The sequence below is a fragment of the Perognathus longimembris genome, chromosome 14, assembly GCF_023159225.1.
Source record: "Perognathus longimembris pacificus isolate PPM17 chromosome 14, ASM2315922v1, whole genome shotgun sequence".
In the NCBI taxonomy this organism is placed as follows: Eukaryota; Metazoa; Chordata; class Mammalia; order Rodentia; family Heteromyidae; genus Perognathus; species Perognathus longimembris.
In genome coordinates, this window is record NC_063174.1 from 33,079,198 (window position 1) to 33,098,445 (window position 19,248).

The 19,248-nt window shown below is 42.9% G+C and overlaps 1 protein-coding gene across 4 annotated transcripts in view; it reads left to right on the forward strand.

Annotated features, from left to right (window-relative positions):
• The window catches only part of Syne2 (spectrin repeat containing nuclear envelope protein 2), a 197,788-nt gene that overhangs the window by 115,606 nt on the left and 62,934 nt on the right, over positions 1–19,248 (forward strand). For all 4 annotated transcript variants that reach the window (XM_048361958.1, XM_048361959.1, XM_048361960.1 and 1 more), the window contains 9 exons: positions 299–445; positions 2,776–2,952; positions 6,449–6,604; positions 10,770–10,922; positions 14,491–14,661; positions 15,031–15,161; positions 16,216–16,420; positions 18,085–18,264; positions 18,745–18,873. In XM_048361958.1, the coding sequence (XP_048217915.1) occupies positions 299–445; positions 2,776–2,952; positions 6,449–6,604; positions 10,770–10,922; positions 14,491–14,661; positions 15,031–15,161; positions 16,216–16,420; positions 18,085–18,264; positions 18,745–18,873 (1,449 nt within the window). The remainder of the gene's footprint in view (positions 1–298; positions 446–2,775; positions 2,953–6,448; positions 6,605–10,769; positions 10,923–14,490; positions 14,662–15,030; positions 15,162–16,215; positions 16,421–18,084; positions 18,265–18,744; positions 18,874–19,248) is intronic.

Genomic DNA, 19,248 nt, shown 5'->3' on the forward strand with positions numbered 1-19,248 from the left:
TCTTTCTTAAGAAAGAAATCAGGCTTAATTACTTTATTTCTCTGAGTATCTGCCACTGTGCTACTTTATGTGAAGTTTTTTTGGGGTTTTTTTTGGGGGGGAGGGGGTTGTTTTTTTTTTTGTCATTGTTGTGGGGGCGAGTTTCACATAGTCTACACTTGAATACTGGGTTGGTTTTTGTAGGTGACCTGCATAATTATATAGCAAGACCTTTTATCAAACCAGATCCCTTTAGTGTGATGCTGTGATTTGTCTTGTTAGCTGCAGCAATTAAATGGAAATCATTTCGTCCTTGCAGCTTCAGATGGAGAAATTGCCATCTCGTAAAGCAATCACCGAAATGATGAGCTGGATGAATAACGTGGAAGGCGAAATCGCAGGGGTGGCGTCAGGGCCCTCCCTGAGTTCTGCAGCACAGGTGAAAACTCTCCTGCAGAAACTCAAGGTAATTATCTGAAAGGAGCCCAGGTCTTTTCAGATCGCTTGGAGGGGAAAAGCTGAACCACTAGGCATAGGGATATAATTTACTTGGTTATGTAATTTTTTATTATTAAGTAGTTTTGCCAAAGATTTTCAATTCAACAGGCCAGCTTGTGAGTACAATGCCTCTTGATCAACGTCACCCCTTTCATCGTTCTCTCCCAAGCCCATCCATCTCCTCAGGTTACCTGCTTCCATTTTCACAAGCATACTTGACTATCAAGATTCAGCCACCCACCCTTCCTCTCTTTATACATCCACTCCCTCCCCTTGACCCCTTTCCACTCAGGATCTGGGAACGTGCCTCAGCCTCCTGGTGTTCGTTTTGTTAAATCATCAGTGGACTATTTGAAAGAGTTAGACTATAGTAGTCCTCCCCTTAGTATACTGTGTTTTAGTCAGTTTGTTTGTGTGTGTATGACTATAAACCCGTATATGTTTTACTAAGTGTTTATAATTTAGATGTAACTTAGACAGACGAGAGAAAACATACATTCTTTGTCTCTCTGAGCCAGACTTAGTCACTTGACCTAATTTTTTCTAGGACCTTCCATTGCCCTAAGAGGACTTAATATTATTCTTCCTGATGAATTAATAAAATTCCATTTTTGTGTGCTATATCATATATATGCATATATATGATATGTTATGATACATCATATTGTGAAATATATTTATATATGATATCACATTTCTTGATCCATTTGTCCATTGTAAGTTACCTGGGCTATTCCATAACTTGCCTGTGGTGAATTGTGCAGCAGTGAACATGGGTGTGCAAGTGTCTTTACTGCATCCTGACTTGTAACGTTCTGAGTGCATACCCAAGACTGGTATCATGGATTATAGGGAAGTTCTATTTCGTTTTCTGAGGAACCTCCATACTGCCTTCCATAGAGGTTTCGCGTTTATTTACATTCCCACCAACAGCGTCATAGGATTCCTTTTCCCCACAGAATGTAATTTAGAAAAGCAAATTTGGGAAGTAAGATCTAGGGAGCAAGTTCGTTGCACGTATTTTGATTGAGGAGTTCCTATCAGCTTTCTCCACCTCCCCAGTCTCTCATCTTACCCATCCAGACTGTTGGAACGGATGATTTTCTATCCCTCCTCTGCCTCATCCCTCCACTTCTCATGCTTGTGTGTGTGCTGTACCTCTGGCCTTGTTTGCCACTGCCCATGTTGGCAGTCCTCTGGGTCATCTTTGAGAGTCAGTCACTGACCAATCACCCCAACTTCCAGATTAGCTGACTTGTGGATGAGAGGTCTCCATGGTGCTACCTCTAGTTCCTATCTCATGGTATCACCATTTGTTTACAAGATCCCCTTGACTTGCCTCTCAAACACACACACCTGGCCTTGAGGAGGGATTTCAGTATGAACAAGGAAGGAAAAGTGGGTAGTCTTCTGCAAATAGATATGAATGTGGCCTTTCCCCTCATATTTGATATTGAATGGATTTAATTGAACACGAAACAAGGCACAAACATCAGTTGGGAATCAGAGACAGTGTACTGGCCACTAGGAATGTAGAAGGACAGGTCATTGCTTTCAAAGGCCTTACAGGGTTTGGAGGCGGGAGATGAATGGCTTCATCAGCAGCAAATTTTGCTGTGACCTGCTGTCACATCCTAACTTGAGTACATGGTAGAATAATTAAAAGTCTACAGAGGCTCTAGTCTGTATAGCACATGGGGCATGGTTCCCTCTCCCCTCCTCCCCCCATCTCAGGTCTGCATAGGAAATATAATTTTCTAGATAAAACTCAGCTGCCAAATGTGACAGAAACATGGCTGGCGCTGGGTGGTTTTAGGATTGCTATACTACTTAGAGCCATCAAAACTACCCCTGAGGCCTAGACCATCCCCTAAGTAGCAGAGAAGCTGCATAAATTGGCAAAATTCCTGACAGGCATGCAGAGTTTTCTGGGAGAATTTTATTTTGGTGTCCCAGGATGTTTCCATGAGCTCTCAGGGTGGTCCAGAAACCTGCAGAGCTCCTACAATTGCCTCATTGGAACCCTCAGTCAGATAGGGGTCCTGGTAATTTGTTCCAGTGATTGTAGCTGCACCCTTGAACTCTCCAGTCTATTTGAAAACAGCATGTCCTCCATTCCAAGAATGCACAATTCCCAGAATGCCCACTCCAAGCAGCCTCCTGAGGCTTCTCAGTGATGGCTGGATTCATTGAGGGAGCTTGGCGCCCCCTAGAGGCCAAACAAGGGGAAATCCACTGCATCTGACCCGCTGCCATTCAGACTTGCAGTATTTCATTGTGCTTGTTTGTGTGTTCCAGGAGTTTAGGATGGAGATGGACTACAAACAGTGGATAGTGGACTTCGTTAACCAGTCATTACTTCAGCTGAGCACCTGTGATGTGGAAAGCAAACGCTATGAGAGGACAGAGTTTGCAGAGCACCTGGGGGAGATGAACCGCCAATGGCAACAAGTACATGGAACCCTAAACAGAAAGGTGTGCTTGGGGGTCACAGCCGGATATGTGATTAGGTCCTGCAGGATATCACTCTCCAAATAACTTAAAACAGCATTCAGATAGTTGGTGTACAATTAAGACTAATAATCTAAATTATAGCCTCTTCATTACATCTGATTGACCATTCTTCATGGTTGCTACACATATGAAAGACTATGATAATTTTTATATCTTTTCTTTGGGAAATTCAGTTATGCAAACTAAAAGGAGATTTTTTTAAAAAAAAATGTCAAGTTTACCAGGTATAGTAGTCCACATCTGTAATCCTAGTTATTTGGGAGGCAGAAATGAGGAGGATCATAGTTTTAGGCCAGTCCAGGACCCTTTCCCTACCCCCCCAAAAAAATTAGCAAGACACTCATCTCAACAAATAAGCTGGGCATCGTGGTTCACATGTATAATCTTAGCTATTTATATGAAAAGCATAGGTAGGAGGAGCTCAGTCATTGTAAGACCAGCCCTGTGCATAAAGCTCAAGACCTTATCTGAAAACCTAAGACTAGAAGTATGGCCAAAGTAGTTGACCTACTTGGTTCTCTGCCACTTGCTGCCTGCCTAACAAGCAGTGACATCTGAATTCAGAACCCTAGTATCACCCCTCCTCCCCCACCAAAAAGCCTACATAGCTTTGCATCTTTTGAATATCTGATTTCAAGGTCACTAAAAGGTCAGAGATGGTGATATTCTTTCTGAAATAAAGGGACAAAGCTATCTAGGCTTTGAAATAATTGAAAAGGAAGAAAAATACATATGGCTTTTTGGTAGCTCCACAATTCATGAAAAGATACAATGTAGTCAAAAAATTATACATATATGTGTGTATGTATATACATATAAATATATATATATATATTTATAGTCCCAAGTTGTTAATCTCTTTTCTGTATAGAGAATGATAAAAATGGATTTGTGTAGTTAATACTCAAGGACAGAATCAAATATTCAAAGTATCACATAGCACACACTAAATTAGCAGATTTTAATAAAATAATGTGTTACTGAGGCTCTTTTTGCAAACCATGGGAAAATTTTAAAGAACCATAAAAGTTGTCTCATTTCTTCACACACAGCCAGCTCTTACATACTTAAAGATGGTCCTTCTTTTTGAAGGTGTCCACAAAGTGTTCAACAGTATTTCTACTAGCAAAACTGGAGAATGCCTTAATTTCCACCTTTAAAGGAATAAAATTAATCAAAGAACATACTATGTCCACATGATAAAATGCTGGGTAGTCTTCTAAAAATTATCAGCACACATTGTATCACATTGACTGCTTATAGCATATTAGAAAAGAAACACTAAATTTCATATATATAGTAATTGCTACCTAGTAAACATTGTGGGTATTAGAGCAAAGAAATCACAGAATTGAAAACTGATTATTTTGTTAAACTGATGAATTATTAGTTGGCATTGATTGAAGTTTTTAAGCAACTCTAATGAAGAGTCTGAAGAAAGGACATTTCCTTAAGCTGTTTCTATCTTAATAAAGGAGCCACTGAAAAAATACTGAATGTCAACAGAATGGCTTTATTTTGCATAATTAGTACCAAACCCCATACAGCCAGCTGTCTCATTAGACTTGTTTTCACTTTAAATGTTACACTTGTTTTAAAAGGAAATTTAAGTCCAATGTCCTGACTTAGGAATCTTTCATTCAAAATTACTAACATAACTAATATTTGAACAACTATGAATTTGAAAAGAAAAAAATTTTCTTTTCTTTTCCGGAGGGTACAAATATTATGGTAATAAAACCACATTGTGCCATTTGCATTTTTAAGCACAGGGGTTTTGTTTTTTTTTCTTATTTATTGTCAAAGTGATGTACAGAGAGGTTACAATTTCATACATTAGGCATTGGATACATTTCAAGAACTGTTTGTTACCTCCTCCCTCATTCCTCCCTCCCCCTTTCCCTCTCCCCCCATTAGTTGTTCAGTTGGTTTACACCAAACAGTTTTGCAGGTATTGCTTTTGTAGTCATTTGTCTTTTTATCCTGTGTTTCTCGATTTTGGTATTCCTTTTCACTTTCCTAATTCTAATACCAGTATATACAGTTTCCAATGTACTCACATAAGATACAGTGATAGTGCAGGTACAACCACAGGAAGGGGATACAAGAGGATCATCAACAATAGAAGCTACAGTTTCACATGGCATGTTGAAAGTAATTACAACAGTGATATATCACTCGTTTCCATAACATGTAGTTCATTTCACTTAGCATTATCTCATGCATTCATAGGGGCATAGCTATTAGGCTCTTGTGATCCTCTGCTGTGACTAGCCTAAACCTGTGCTAATTATTCCCTATGAGGGAGACCATAGAGTCCATGTTTCTTTGGGTCTGGCTCACTTCACTTGGTATAATTTTTTCCAAGTCCTTCCGTTTCCTTACAAATTGGGCAATGTCATTCTTTCTGATAGAGGCATAAAATTCCATTGTGTATATGTACCACATTTTCCTGATCCATTCGTCTACTGAGGGGCATCTGGGTTGGTTCCATATTCTAGCTATGACAAATTGTGCTGCAATGAACATTGTTGTGCTGGTGGTTTTAGTGTGTTCTTGTTTGTGGTCTTTTGGGTAGATGCCCAAAAGTGGGGCTGCTGGATCATAAGGGAGCTCTATGTTTAGCCTTCTGAGGAATCTCCATACCGCTTGCCAGAGTGGCTGAACCAGTTTACATTCCCACCAACAATGAAGTAGGGTTCCCTTTTGGCCACATCCCCTCCAACATTTATTATTGTTAGTTTTCTTGATATATGACATTCTTACTGAAGTGAGATGGAATCTCAATGTTGTTTTGATTTGCATTTCTTTTATGGCCAGTGATGTAGAGCACTTTTTCATATGTCTCTTGGCCATTCTCATTTCCTCATCAGAGAAGTCTCTTTAAGTCTTTAGCCCACTTGTTGAGGGGGCTATTGGTTCTTTGCGGTTTTTGTTTTGGAGGAATTTAATTTTTTTAGTTCTGCATATATTTTAGATATGAGGCCTTTGTCCATTGAATGGCCAGTAAAGATCTTTTCCCAATCTGTGGGCTTTCTGTTTATCTTGCGAGCTATGTCCTTTGCCATGCAGAAGCTCTGCAGTTTGGTGCGGTCCCATTTGTCCATCCTTTCTTTGATTTGTAGCATTTCTGGGTCCACACAGGGGTTTTTGTTTTTGTGTCAGTGCTGGGGCTTGAACTCGGGGCCTTGTATTCTCACTTAGATTTTTCACTCAAAGATAGTGTTCTGCCACTTGAGCCATGGCTCCTCCCTCAGCTTTTTGCTCGTTAATTGGAGAGAAGAGCCTCAGATTTTTCTGTCCAGGCTGACTTTGAACCCAAACCTTCAAATCTCAACTTCCTAAGTAGGTAGGATTACAGATGTGAAACACCAGCACTGGGGTTTAAGCAAAGGTCTTTGAAAAAAAAACAACAAAAAAAACCCTTTTCATGATATGTTTTATTCATTACTTCTAGATACAGCATTTGGAACAACTTTTGGAAAGTATCACTGAGAATGAAAACAAAATACAGATTTTGAACAATTGGTTTGAGGTGCAAGAAGAGAAGCTGAAGACTTTACAGAAACCTGAAAGTATGATCTCCATCGAGAAACTGCTCCTGGACTGTCAGGTGAGGGGCGGGCAGCGTCTTGCCCAGCGTGGTGGGTGTGGCTGGGCTCCCCAGGCCCATGTTTGCCCCTCAAGGAGGATGCGATGCAGAGTTGTGGTGATTTCTGGAGATTTCACTTCAGCTCCTTCTGTAGTTACAACCACATGTTGCTTAGCAACAAGAATGCTTTGTGTGTGCATGCGCGCACTGATCCTGGGCTTGAGCTCAGGCCTGGCCACTGTCCCTTTGCTTTTCTGCTCAAAGCTAGTACTCTACCACTTGAGCCACAACTCTGTTTCCAGATTTCTGCTGATTAATTGGAAATAAGAGTCTCAATAAGAGTGCTAGCCTTGAGCAAAAAGAAGCTGGGGACGGTGCTCAGGCCCTGAGTCCAAGGCCCAGGACTGGCCAAAGAAAAAAAAGAGTTTCAATAGATTTTTCTGCCCACACTGGCTTCAAACCTCAGTTCTCAGACATCAGTCTCCTGAGCAGCTAGGATTACAGGTGTGAGCCACCAGTGCCTGATCAGGGATGACTTCTAAAAGATCCGTTGTTAGGTGATTTTGTATCACATACAATGTACTTTGTACCAAACTGTGCTTACACTAATCTAGCTGGAATGTACAGGCCCACCATTCTCTCTGTGGTACGCACTGTATTTATCCACTCATATCCATTAGATAATTATCCATGGGTTTTATAGATATAATGTTTTTCAAAATATAATGTTTTCACCATAATCAGAAAAAGATATTTTCTTGGTTATTCTGCTTTTAAGATGTTTGAATAGTACTTCTATGGAAAAACAAATGTTCAGAGAAAAAGATTTGTGAGGCTTTCTGTTTTTGTGGTTTTTATTATATTGCCTGGTATTAGCAAAATGACTCTAATTTTCCATTCTTCTTAGAATTTCATCATGTACTTGGTCAGAGGAAGAACCTCTTCTTCTCCTATTGTGTCTGTGTTTCCAAAGGATCACTTGTCCCTTAGACCTAGCATCTGAGTCACGGTTGCGTAGGCAGGTGTGGTCCGCTGGCAGTGGCACATTGTCCTTGAGACGCCCTCTCCCAGGCTGATTGTCTCTAAGTGCCACCCTTATGTGCCCAGCCAGCCCCGGAAGTGCCCTGCTCCTGCCCCAGTGGCACACAAGCATTGCACCTGTCAGTGTCGGGGCTGGAAGGTTGGGCCAGGCCTCAGGATGGTGCTGGGAATGCAGTGTGAGCAGCAGCTTCATCCTACAGGTCATTCTGTCCCCGACTCTCCATCTCCACCTTCCAGCCAGTCTCGGATTCAGTGTCCTTCCCCCATAAAGAGCTTAGGTCCCCTGACTCAAGGCGGAGCCCAGGACCACCTTCAATCTCTGCCTCTACCCCACTAACTCTCTCCGTCCTCCCTCCCGAAGTGCTCATGCTGCCTCAAAGATACTGCTGAAAGCACACATCACCTTCATTCTGCATTGAGAAATCCTTCATTGGCTCTCTGTTACCCAAGGTTGAGGTTCTGGCACTAGGGGGTGTTTGTCATTAGGCTACAGTTCACATGTCCTGGGAGTCTGAGGGGAGAATGGAAGAAATGGCATCTATGAAATGCTGTCTTTCTAAAACTGTGGCATTGGCCTTCTAAACACTATGCAGTTTGTAGATGAGGAGACCGAGTCATAATAAACTGAGTCACGACCGAACCTGTTGGGGTGACAGCATTAGAGTGGCCTCCACCAACTCCCTTAGTCAGAACCTTCACAGCTGCAGCCTCCTCGCCCAAATCACTCTCCTACCCTGCCCCCTCCTCCCCCCATCTCCCAGTGCTGTGTGTCTCTAGCAATGGTCTGTGTGCTAGGCTGCTGCTCACAGATGTTCCAGTAAGCAGCAGCCAGCGTACACCCTCCTGCATACGTGGGTGAGCACTTGGGCAGGGCTTCACCTCCTGAAGCTCAGATGTTTTAAAATGCCATTCTGAGCCCTCTTTGACCTGCCTTCCCTTCATAAAGTTGCATTCCTAAGCAAGTCCTATATCAGTGTTTGTCTTTTGCTTTGCTTTGTTTTTTTGTTTTTTTTTGATAGCACTACCCACTGATTTGGGTTAGATTTAACTATATATTTTTTTCTTTTGGCTGGTCCTAGGACTTGAACTTGGGGCCTGGACACTGTTCTTGAACTCTTTTGCTCAAGGCTAGCACTCTACCACAGTTCCACTTCTTGTTTTCTGGTGGTAATTAGGAAATTAGAGTCTCACAATCTTTCCTTCCTTGGCTGGCTTTGAACCACGATCCTCAGATCTCAACCTCTAGAGTAGCTAGGATTACAGGTGCGAGCCACCAATGCCTGGTTAAGTTTAACTCTATGTCCACAGCCTCACCACTAACCTGAAATTAAATAGGTGGCAGAGCTTGAGGTGTGACTCAGTGATAGGTGCAAGGCCTTGGGTTCTTCCCTAGCCCTAGCCCCCCCCCCCAAAAAAAAAAAAAGAAGACAGTATTGGACCATATGTAGTAACATTCCTTAGCTCATGAGCTCAACTCTGGGCCCTTTGGTGCCACCACTCTGCAGGAAAGGCTCACTTACCATGGACCTTGCTCTTCTGCGATCTGTATAGCTCTCACTCTGCAAGCAGAACCTCATAAGGACTTGCAATGGACACACAGCTGCCCAGGCTGAAGCAGTAGACTGTGCTCAGCTCCCACATCTTGTTCAAGAAAGGGTGGGATTGTGGCTTCAGTCGTACCTGAGCTCAACCTACCTTCTTGAGTCCACATAATTTTGCCAGTCAGAACTCATTTCTCATACTCACTGTGTTGTTTCCTAAGCATTAGTTTTATCAATACACAACCATTTCAAACATTCCCTGTGCTCCTGGGCAAATGACTCAGGTCAAATGCAGAAGCCCTGGGGTGGCCTTCTGGAGTGGGGGCTTCCGCAGTCAGATGCACACTGGCCGTTCCAGGGTGTGAATTTCTGGTTGTACCTAGTTGTTTAACCTGTAAGTATAATTTGCAGATCTGCCTGGCCAACATCATTGCTTGTAGGTCCCTACCTGAAAGCTGCATTGAACCAGCTGCAGTCTGGTCTCTGCCTTTCCCATGCTGCTGACTGCAGTATTCTGGGTAGCCCCGCCCTCTCCCAGCACCATCTGCACACCAGCTTTCTTCCATCTTGTTCAGAATTCAGACCAACAGCCCTGACCTATGTTCTTCCTATGAGCCCCATACTTTCCATTCACTTCTTTTTTCCTATTTTATTTTTTTAATCTTTCTTTCCTATATGCATCTTTGTAAAACGCTATGTCAAGACAGAGATGTATATAAATTAACAAAATGGTCTTCTCTAGTGCATTGTGTGTCAGAGGGAGGCTGTGCTGGCTCCTCAGGCTCCCTGTCCATCCTATGGTCATTAGAGGCTTGTTAAACACAGAGCACCAACAGGTACTTAGGAGTCATATGAAGGCATCTATTAAATGACCTGCAAGTGTAATTTTGGCCTTTTTTATTACTTGTTTATTATAGGAAATAAAATGATAAATGAAAATTTTAATGACTTGTTATAGGATCTTTTGGTTCAGGAAGTTTGCCAAAAAAAATTTTCTGGCTAACTTCAGGATTGACATATTCTGAAGGACTTCCAAAATTTTTTGATAAATGGGAGAAAAACAAACTTGGCATGTTGTAATAATCAAGGGAAACTATGTTGTTGGCTGAAATAGGGAGGCTTGAGATGAGATTATTAATGCCTTATGTATGGTGGCTCTATACCACAAGCTTACAGCTAACAGAAGTACATTTGTGACCATTTCAAGGAAATTTGGATTGTGTATATGTATGTATTCATGTAACGCTACTTGTATACTCAAGCAACATTTGTATGTGTGTGCTGCTCCTGGGGCTTGAACTCAGGATGCTACTATCCCTGAGCTATTTTTACTCAAGGCTAACTCTCTACCACTTAAGCCACAGCTCCACTTCCAGCTTTTTGGTGGTTCATTAGAGATAAGAGTCTGATGGACTTTCCTGCCTGAGCTGGCTCTGAACCTGGCTCCTTATATCTCATCCTCTTGAGTAGCTAGGATTATAGGCATGAACCACTGGTACCCGGCTTCTGGCAACATTTTTTTACTTGCAAAGAAGAAATCCCTGTCCCTCATGGGTGGTTTTGTAATATTGTGCATTGAAACCTATTTCCTCTTACCCTTCCAGGATATGGAAAACCAGCTTGCAGTGAAATCCAAAGCATTGGCCGAGTTGAGACAAAGCCACCTGGCTCTGGGGAGTGAGGACACACCACTGTTAGATGACATCGCATCTGGCATTGATGAGCTGTTTCTCAAGAAGAGCAGTGTAGGCAATCAGGTAAAAGTATGTGCCATATCAGAAAGTACAGAGAAACGGTGCTGAGAAAAAGTATTGGAAGTGGGGAAGTATCCTTATTATACTACAATTATTATTATACTACAGATTATACTACAGTTTCCTTTTACATGCTAAATAATTCAAGGCAAATCCCTACTCCCAACACCACCAACAGGCTGGAAATCCATTCAGCTCTTTTTGTTTTGTCTGGGGGACTCAGGCAGACAAAAATGTCTCCATCTCCCCAATGCCAGCAGCAGAACCACTAGCATTGTGTCCAGGCCAGATACACAGGAGCAGCCTAAAGAGGCAGCTCAGATTCCCCAGAGATATGGGGTGAGGGTACCAGAAACAGGGTCAGCTGAGGAACTTGAATGGGAAGGGACCATCACAGAGGGGATGAGGTGATAAGGGTGTGGATGTTGGCAGTTCCACACGTCCAGATGGGGACTACCACAGGAGCATGGCAGTCTGACCACCCTACAACCACAGGAGGAAACCCTAAATGCTTAAGCTTTGCAGTGGACCCACATTTGCTTCAGAATCCTTATTGTGGGTTATGTGTTTGCTTCTCAAACCTAGCTTCAACTTGGTATGCCAAATAGAAGTTGGAAATGGGCTATGTTGGGGCTGGGAATATGGCCTAGTAGCAAGAGTGCTTGCCTAGTATACATGAAGCCCTGGGTTCAATTCCTCAGCACCACATATATAGAAAATGGCCAGAAGTGGCACTATGGCTCAAGTGGCAGAGTGCTAGCCTTGAGCAAAAAGAAGCAAGGGACAGTGCTCAGGCCCTGAGTCCAAGCCCCAGGATTGGCAAAAGAAAAAAGGAAAGAAAGGAAGGAAGGAAGGAAGGAAGGAAGGAAGGAAGGAAGGAAGGAAGGAAGGAAGGAAGGAACAAAGAAACAAAGAAAGAAAGAAAAGGCAGGAAATGGGCTATATGAATGAAAGTCACATGCACCCTTCAGCCTCCTTCCTTCCTCAGGGATTCCAGCAGGAAAATAAGGATGAGCTCCTTTAGTCATTTGTTACTATCATAAGAAAGATAAACAAGAAAGCCAATGAAAAAAAAACAAAAACAAAAAAACAAGAAAGCCAATGAATCTTACCCACAAAGAGCTCACAGGCAATGAAGTAAATGCATGTGAGCAGATCAGTGCAATGTAGTCACAATAGAATTTTTAAAAATATAGGGGAGAAAAATTAAATGAAGTGATGTGTATTAAAAAAAAAAAAAGAGGGTTGGGGATATGGCCTAGTGGCAAGAGTGCTTGCCTTGTATACTTGAAGCCCTGGGTTCGATTCCCCAGCACCACATATACAGAAAATGGCCAGAAGTGGCGCTGTGACTCAAGTGGTAGAGTGCTAGCCTTGAGCAAAAAGAAGCCAGGGACAGTGCTCAGGCCCTGAGTCCAAGACCCAGGACTGGCAAAAAACAAACAAACCAAAAAAAAAAAAAAAAAGAAACCATGAAGATATCTGGGCACCAGTGGCTCATGTCTACGATTGTAACTGCTCAGGAAGCTGAAATTTGAGAATCATGTTTTGAAGCCAACCCAGGCCAGAAAGTCCATGAGACTTATCTTCAATTAGCCACCCAAAAAAAGCTGAAAGTAGAACTGTAGCTCAAATAATAGAGTACTAGCCTTGACTGAAAAAGCACAGAGACAACACCCAGGCCCCGAGTTCAAGCCCCAGGACCAGCACACACATACAATAGTCAGACAAGTGGGGCATAATCACAGCATTCCAGGGGCTGAGGCGGGAGGGCTGTACATTCAAGGCCAGCCTAGACTATGTAGTGAAACCGTATCTCAGTAAAACAAAACAGATTATACTACAAATGACCAGTAAGCACGAAGATGTCCGATGTCATTAACTATCAAGGCAGTGAAAATCGAAACCACAATACAATACCAATTTGCACCCACCAGGATGGCTTTAATCAAGACAGACAATGATAAATAGTTAGTGAGCCATAAGCAAGGGAGAGAAGAAAGGGAGAACCTGCAACCTTCATACATCCCTGCCAGCAGGGATGTAAAATGGTCCAGCTGCTCTGAAATATAATGTGGCAGCTCCTCAAAAAGTTGAACATATGACTCAGCAATTCCAAATCCCCAAATTAGAATAGATTCTCACCAAAAAGTTTGGGCATGAATGGTTCATAGCAGTGTAATTTATAATAACCCCAAAGCAGAAACAATCTTTGTCTATCGTTATGAATATATAAGCAAAAGGTGGTATGTCTACACAATGGAATAGTATTCAGCCATAATAAAGAATGAAATAACAATACATTCTACCACACTGATAGCCTTGAAAACCATACTAAGCAAAAGAGGTTGCTTATAAAAGGTCACACGTTGTAGGATTCCATTTATTTGACCTGTGTCTGCATAGGTAGATCTTTAGAAAGTAGATGAGTGACTGGAGGAGAAGTAATTGCAAATGAAAATGAGGTTTCTTTGAGGAAGTGAAGAAAATGTTCTATTGGTGATGATGGAGTTTGCCCTCTGTAGGTGAATGGTGTGGTAGGTGCCTTGTATCTCAGAAGAGTCTTATTTTAAAAGGCAGAAGGGATGATCTGAGATTATCCACTCACTAGCTTGAGGCAAGGAGGCAGTGATCACTGCCGGATGATTTTCTGTCTGTGTCCCTGGGTGGGTTTCTGTGCCGTGCCTCAAGTTCCTGGTCTGTAAATACAACCTGAAGTCATTTCTGGTAGGTAACAAAATGTTTCAGCATTATCAAAGCACGCAGATGGCTGGAATATGCCTGCCATTGCCTATTGTAGCTGGGGGTTAAACAAGGTGCTAATGCAGAAGCTAGTAACATGACGGGCCTGTGTGCTTGCCTGTCCTTGCCCGCAGTCTTTCCCTGGACCCTTTCTCGCTAGGCTGAAACTCTTTTAATATCTTCTCATCTTTCTTTTTTTCACTCTATGCTAGCACTCTACCACATGAGCCACACATATACTTACAGCTTTTTGGTGGTTAATTGGGGAGAAGAGACTCACAGATAGTCTGGCTTTGGACCCTGATCCTCAAATCTCAGCCTCCTGAGTAGCTAGAATTACAGGCATGAGCAACAGTGCCCAGCTGAGACTTCTCATCTTAAGCCTCTTTCCCCTCACCCATCCTAAAATATAGCCTTCTCTGAGATTTGTTTTTTCTGTTTGTTGGTTGTGGAACTTGAACTTGATGCCTGGGCACTCACTGTCCCTGAACTCTTTTGCTCAAGGCTGGCACTCTACCACTTTGAGCCACAGCTCCACTTCTAGCTCTTTCTGTGATTAATTAGATAAGTGTCTCATGACTTTCTTTCAAACTGTAAACTCAAATCTCAGCTTCCTGAGTAGCTAGAATTACAGGTGTGAGCCAGCGGTACTTCTCTGGCTTGACCTCCCTTCTCACTTGCAGCAAATCTTGGAAGACCCTGCCATATGTACTCTCAAACCAGAATGCCTAAAAATCTCATTCACGCTGGATTCCCAGGAGGGAAGAGGAATGAGAGACATGTCTCAGGGATTGTAAGTCAGGGTGTGTCTGTGTTGTTTTCCTCATAGGTCACGCAGCTGGTCGCCTGCATGCAGGCGGTGCTGCAGGAGTGGAGCACGTATGACCGGCTGTACGAGGAGGTGAACACCATGGCGATCCGCTTCGAGTACTGCCTGGAACACTGCAAGCCCACCACTGTGTCACTGGAGGCCTTGAGCTGCCAAGTGGAGAACCTTCAGGTAAATGAACCAGAGCGTGATGTTGGGCAGAGGGAAGCCAGCATGGCAGAGGACACGTGCATTTGTGCTTTCCACAGTGGGGATCAAAGGGAGAGCTTGGAATTCCAAAGTTGACTCCCATAAGCAAACCCTGTGTTGAATTTTCCTTCCGATGGCCATATTATTTCACAAATTGGGGGGGGGGGTGTCCACGTGTGTGTTTATGCCCTCAGCCCTGAGGGAGGAGTTCCTTCTTGCTTATTTTCTTCCTCCCACTCCTGATCATTTCTCACCATCCTGTAAGGTCTGGGTACTTGGGTTGTGGTGAAGCAGAAAATGCCAGAACACTGGACAGGCCATCGGGACCTGACATTTCCACTGTGTTCTTAGTCCCTCCAAGATGAAGCCGAGAGCAGTGAAGGCAATTGGGAGAAGCTTGAGGAGGTCGTGGTCAAACTCAAAGATTCCTGCCCCTCCATTGCTGAAATAATGGAAGAGAAGTGCCAGGATGCACGTGCGAGGTACGCTCCGCCATGCAGTCAGAAGGATGGACCAGGCAGCTTGACCTTTCTTCCTTGTGGCCAGTGAGGTGATGGGGGTTTGTAGAGTCTGCTGCACCTTCTGAGATGAGTGGTTTCATCGTATTCTGGCCTCCCCATTGTTCACTAAATAAGGCTCTGTGTCTCAAGAACAATTGCACAGCTCATGCAGTATTCCAGAAAGCAGTCTAGAAAAGGCCTGTTTACAGCCCAACATGAAATCCATGCACTGCCTCAGACCCAGAACTGAGGCAGAGGACAAGGTAGGTAGGCTGCATCACAAGACATATTGGAAGACATGAGGGAAAGGATGTTGAAGTAACTCTCGGGGGAGGTGACTGGGAGGCCGAAAAGAATTCCTTCATCTTGTGAGGACATTGCTTAAAAGATAAAGTACCTGCCCTGCAAGTGCAAAGTCCTGATTTCCAACTTGAGCATTGTTAAAATAAATAAATAAATAAGCAAGTAAATACAATCTGGCATAAACACCATTTAAATAAGACTTATATTAAAACACCCTCTTTGAGCAGTGCTTTTTCCACCTTTGCCTAAGAGGCATCCAGAGAGTAAAACAGATCATTCTTGCCAATCACAAATTTGGTCATTTTGCTGATTTTATAAAATCAAATAATTAGCCTAATTTTGGATTTTTGTTGGTATAACAGTGATGTCAATAATGTAAAAAAGTATTTAGCCAGGCACTGGTGGCTCACGCCTATCATCCTAGCTATTCAGGAGGCTAAGATTTAAGGATCTCAGGTCAAAGCCAACATAGGCAGGAAAGCCCATGAGACTCTTTATTATCTCTTACCATCCAAAAGCCAAAAGTGGTGCTGTGGCTCTAGTGGTAGAGCACATGCCTTGAGCAAGAAAGCTCAGACAATACCTAAGCCTTGAGTTCAAACTTCCATACTGGCATAGTCTATAAGCATTTAACAGTATCTCTTAAACTGTCCCTCTGCTATTGGCTATCTGATAGGGTAAACTACAAGGGAAAGGGTAGAATGAATGTTGTGCTGTTTGTGCTCACTGGCAGGTGGACCCAGGCCAACAGTGGCCTTGCCGACCAGCTGCAGAAGGCTGAGAGTCAGCTACAGCTCTGGAAGGCTTACCACAGTGCTCACACTGAAGCCACTGCCTGGCTGGCACAGCAGGAAGGGAAGTTTGAGCAGCTTGCAGACATCAACACATCTGGAAACAATGTGGCTGAGGTCCTCCCGCTGGCCCTGCAGGATGTAAAGGTGGGTGCAGAGCCCTTTGGGAAACCAAAGATAAGTCAGCCGAGCAGACAGGGCCTGGGAGGTGTAGCCATGACCTTGCGATAGGACAGAACACAGAGACAGAAGAAGTCAGCCTGGGCAATGGATAGTGGGCTGTGTCAGAGGCTGGCGAGAGGCAAGCTGTGTAGGATCGAGAGGATTGGGTGACAGCTGGGTCAGGGGGACCTGACACTGCCTCTTTCCAAGTTTACACTTCCACACTGTTTTTGGTGTATTTAGTTTAATCTCACTGGAGTGTGATAATCAAAAAATAATAGCTGTTGAGTCTTCTCCTTTAAAAATAATCATAATCATAGGCTGAGTGAGTGGACTTTTCTCTGGATATATTGACTGAGATTATATTTAAGAATACTACACTTTCCTCTGTAGTGTTTGTCCTATCCAGAAAAATGAATACTATTCATTTTAAACTTGGTGACAAGATCTCTTTTATATCTTTTCTTTTTTCTTTTTCTTTTCTTTCTTTCTTTTTTTTTTTCTTTTTTTTTTTTTGCCAGTCCTGAAGCTTGAACTTAAGGGCACAGTCTCTGAACTTCTTTTGCTCAAGGCTAGCACTCTACCACTTGAGCCACAGCCCCACTTCCAGCTTTTCCTGTACATGGGGTACTGAGGAGTCGAACCCAGGGCTTCATGAATGCTAAGCACATACTCTACCACTAACACATATTCCCAGCCCATCTTTTATATCTTCTGATGCTATCACTGAAGTCAAAGAGGAGGGAGCAACCAATTTAAGAAAAAAGATGCATTTCTTTCTACTGGATCCTCTCAAAACAAAACAAAACCCTGGAAATTTCACTCCATGCTATTTCCCAGAATATGTAAAAAAAAAAAACCAGTCTCTGCAAAATCTGTTTTTATTAAGAAGTCCCAGGGCAGGGGGTTGGGTTGGAATGATTCTTGAAGTGGTATAAAATCGCATCTCTAAAGTGTTAAGCAACTAAGCAAAGTGTAGGACTCTGCCCAGATGAGCTTTGGAGTCTATAAACGAGTCTTAACTTGATTGGCCAGGGTCAGTTCTGCTTCTGAATTGACATGTACCAAGACACACCTTCTGAAGAAAACTTAATCTTTCTCAGCTATTTACAATAAGCAATGAGGGTTAGAGGCATGACTCGTTTCTCAGCTATTTACAATAAGCAATGAGGGTAGAGGCATGACTTGAGTGGTAAAACACCAGCCATTGAGTGAAGACATCAGATTCCAAGTTCATTTCCTGGCCTCAGACCAAAAAAAAGCAATCACAAAAAATTGAGGCATTCAACTAACCTGTTGCTCACGCCTATAATCCTACCTACTCAGGAGGTTGAAATCTGAGGATCAAGGTTCCAAGCCAGCCTGGCAGGAAAACCTGTAATACTCTTATCACCATCTAATCACCAGAAATGGCCAAAAAAAGTGGAGCTGTAGCTCAAGTGTAGAGTGCTAGCCTTGAGCAAAAAGCTTATAGTTGGTATCCAGGCTCTGTGTTCTAGCCCCAGTACAGCCCCTCACCCCCCCCCCAAAAAGAAAAAGGCACTCGAGTTCTAACAAAAATTCCTCCAGATGCTGCTAGTCTTGTGAAGGGGGGAATTACAGTGTGAAAGGCAGAGTGGATGTTTGGGGATCTCTGGTTTCTTCTCCAGGAGCTGCAGGATGGTGTGCAGAAGACAAAAGAAGCCTTTCTTCAAAATATCACGGTCCTGGATGGACCCCCACAGCCCGCAGCATTGGGCAGCTCCCAGCTCCTCACAGGACAACGGCACTCCCTGCAGAGAGCTGACTACTTGGAAAAGATGCTGCTGCTGAAAGCAAATGAATTCGAGGTTCATCTCAGTCTTCCCTTCATGTTGTAGGCTTGGGCGTTTGCACACTGCCCTTCGTAACTGCTTAATGAAGCTACCCCAACCTCTAGGAGTCTAGCTTCCATCCCTGGGGCCTTAAGCACCCATTTGTCCTGTACTAAACATATCAATAGAAGTGATCATTTCAGACCCTCTCAAAGTTGGTAGGCTTGGTTGGTAGCTGCTTGGGTCTTTCTTGGTCATTGGTATTCTTTATCTTGCTTTTTGAACAGCTGCCTAGATACCTTGGGCGCTCCAATATGGAGTCTCAGTACCAGGCTCAAAGACGCAGTCAAAAAGCCAAGGGACTTCTGAGTACTCATCTCTGGGTTGTTTGTTTTTTTTAAGAGAGGAAGGAGCTTCTTGTGGTTGAAAACAAACATGAATTTTCATCAGCCCCAAAGGCAATGCTTAATATATGTTTATGAAGATTATTTCTAATGAATATGTCTCTCTTTCTAGATGATTCTCTCACAGCTTACGGATTTTGGGGACCAGCTGGAATCTTTAAAAGCTCTTATTACACATGAGGAAGAGAATTTGGATAAACTTTACCATCAAGAAAAAGAAGAAAATCTTGACTCATTTCTGGTACTAACAGTGTTTTTCATAAGGGCTTCAACTCACCATAAGATTAAAATTAAGCTAATTACCACTACATTCTAGAATCTGTTTGAAGCCTGATTAACTGTTGAGCAAAGCTATTTATCTGCCTTCCATTCCTATGCTAAGGTCCAGAAAAGTAGAACAACAGTGGGAATCTATTTTTGTAAATGTCATAGTAACTTTTCCTAGATTTTTTTTAATCTTCAGGACCTTTACAAATTAACTTCAGTGAACCAGAAAAATCTAGGAATTGGCTTTTGTGATTAGTTGAATTTTTCTGTTGAGTTGAGCAGATATAAAATACTCTTTAAGAGCCTGGTTGAAATCTTAGCTACTCAGGACACTTGGGGATTGTTGTTC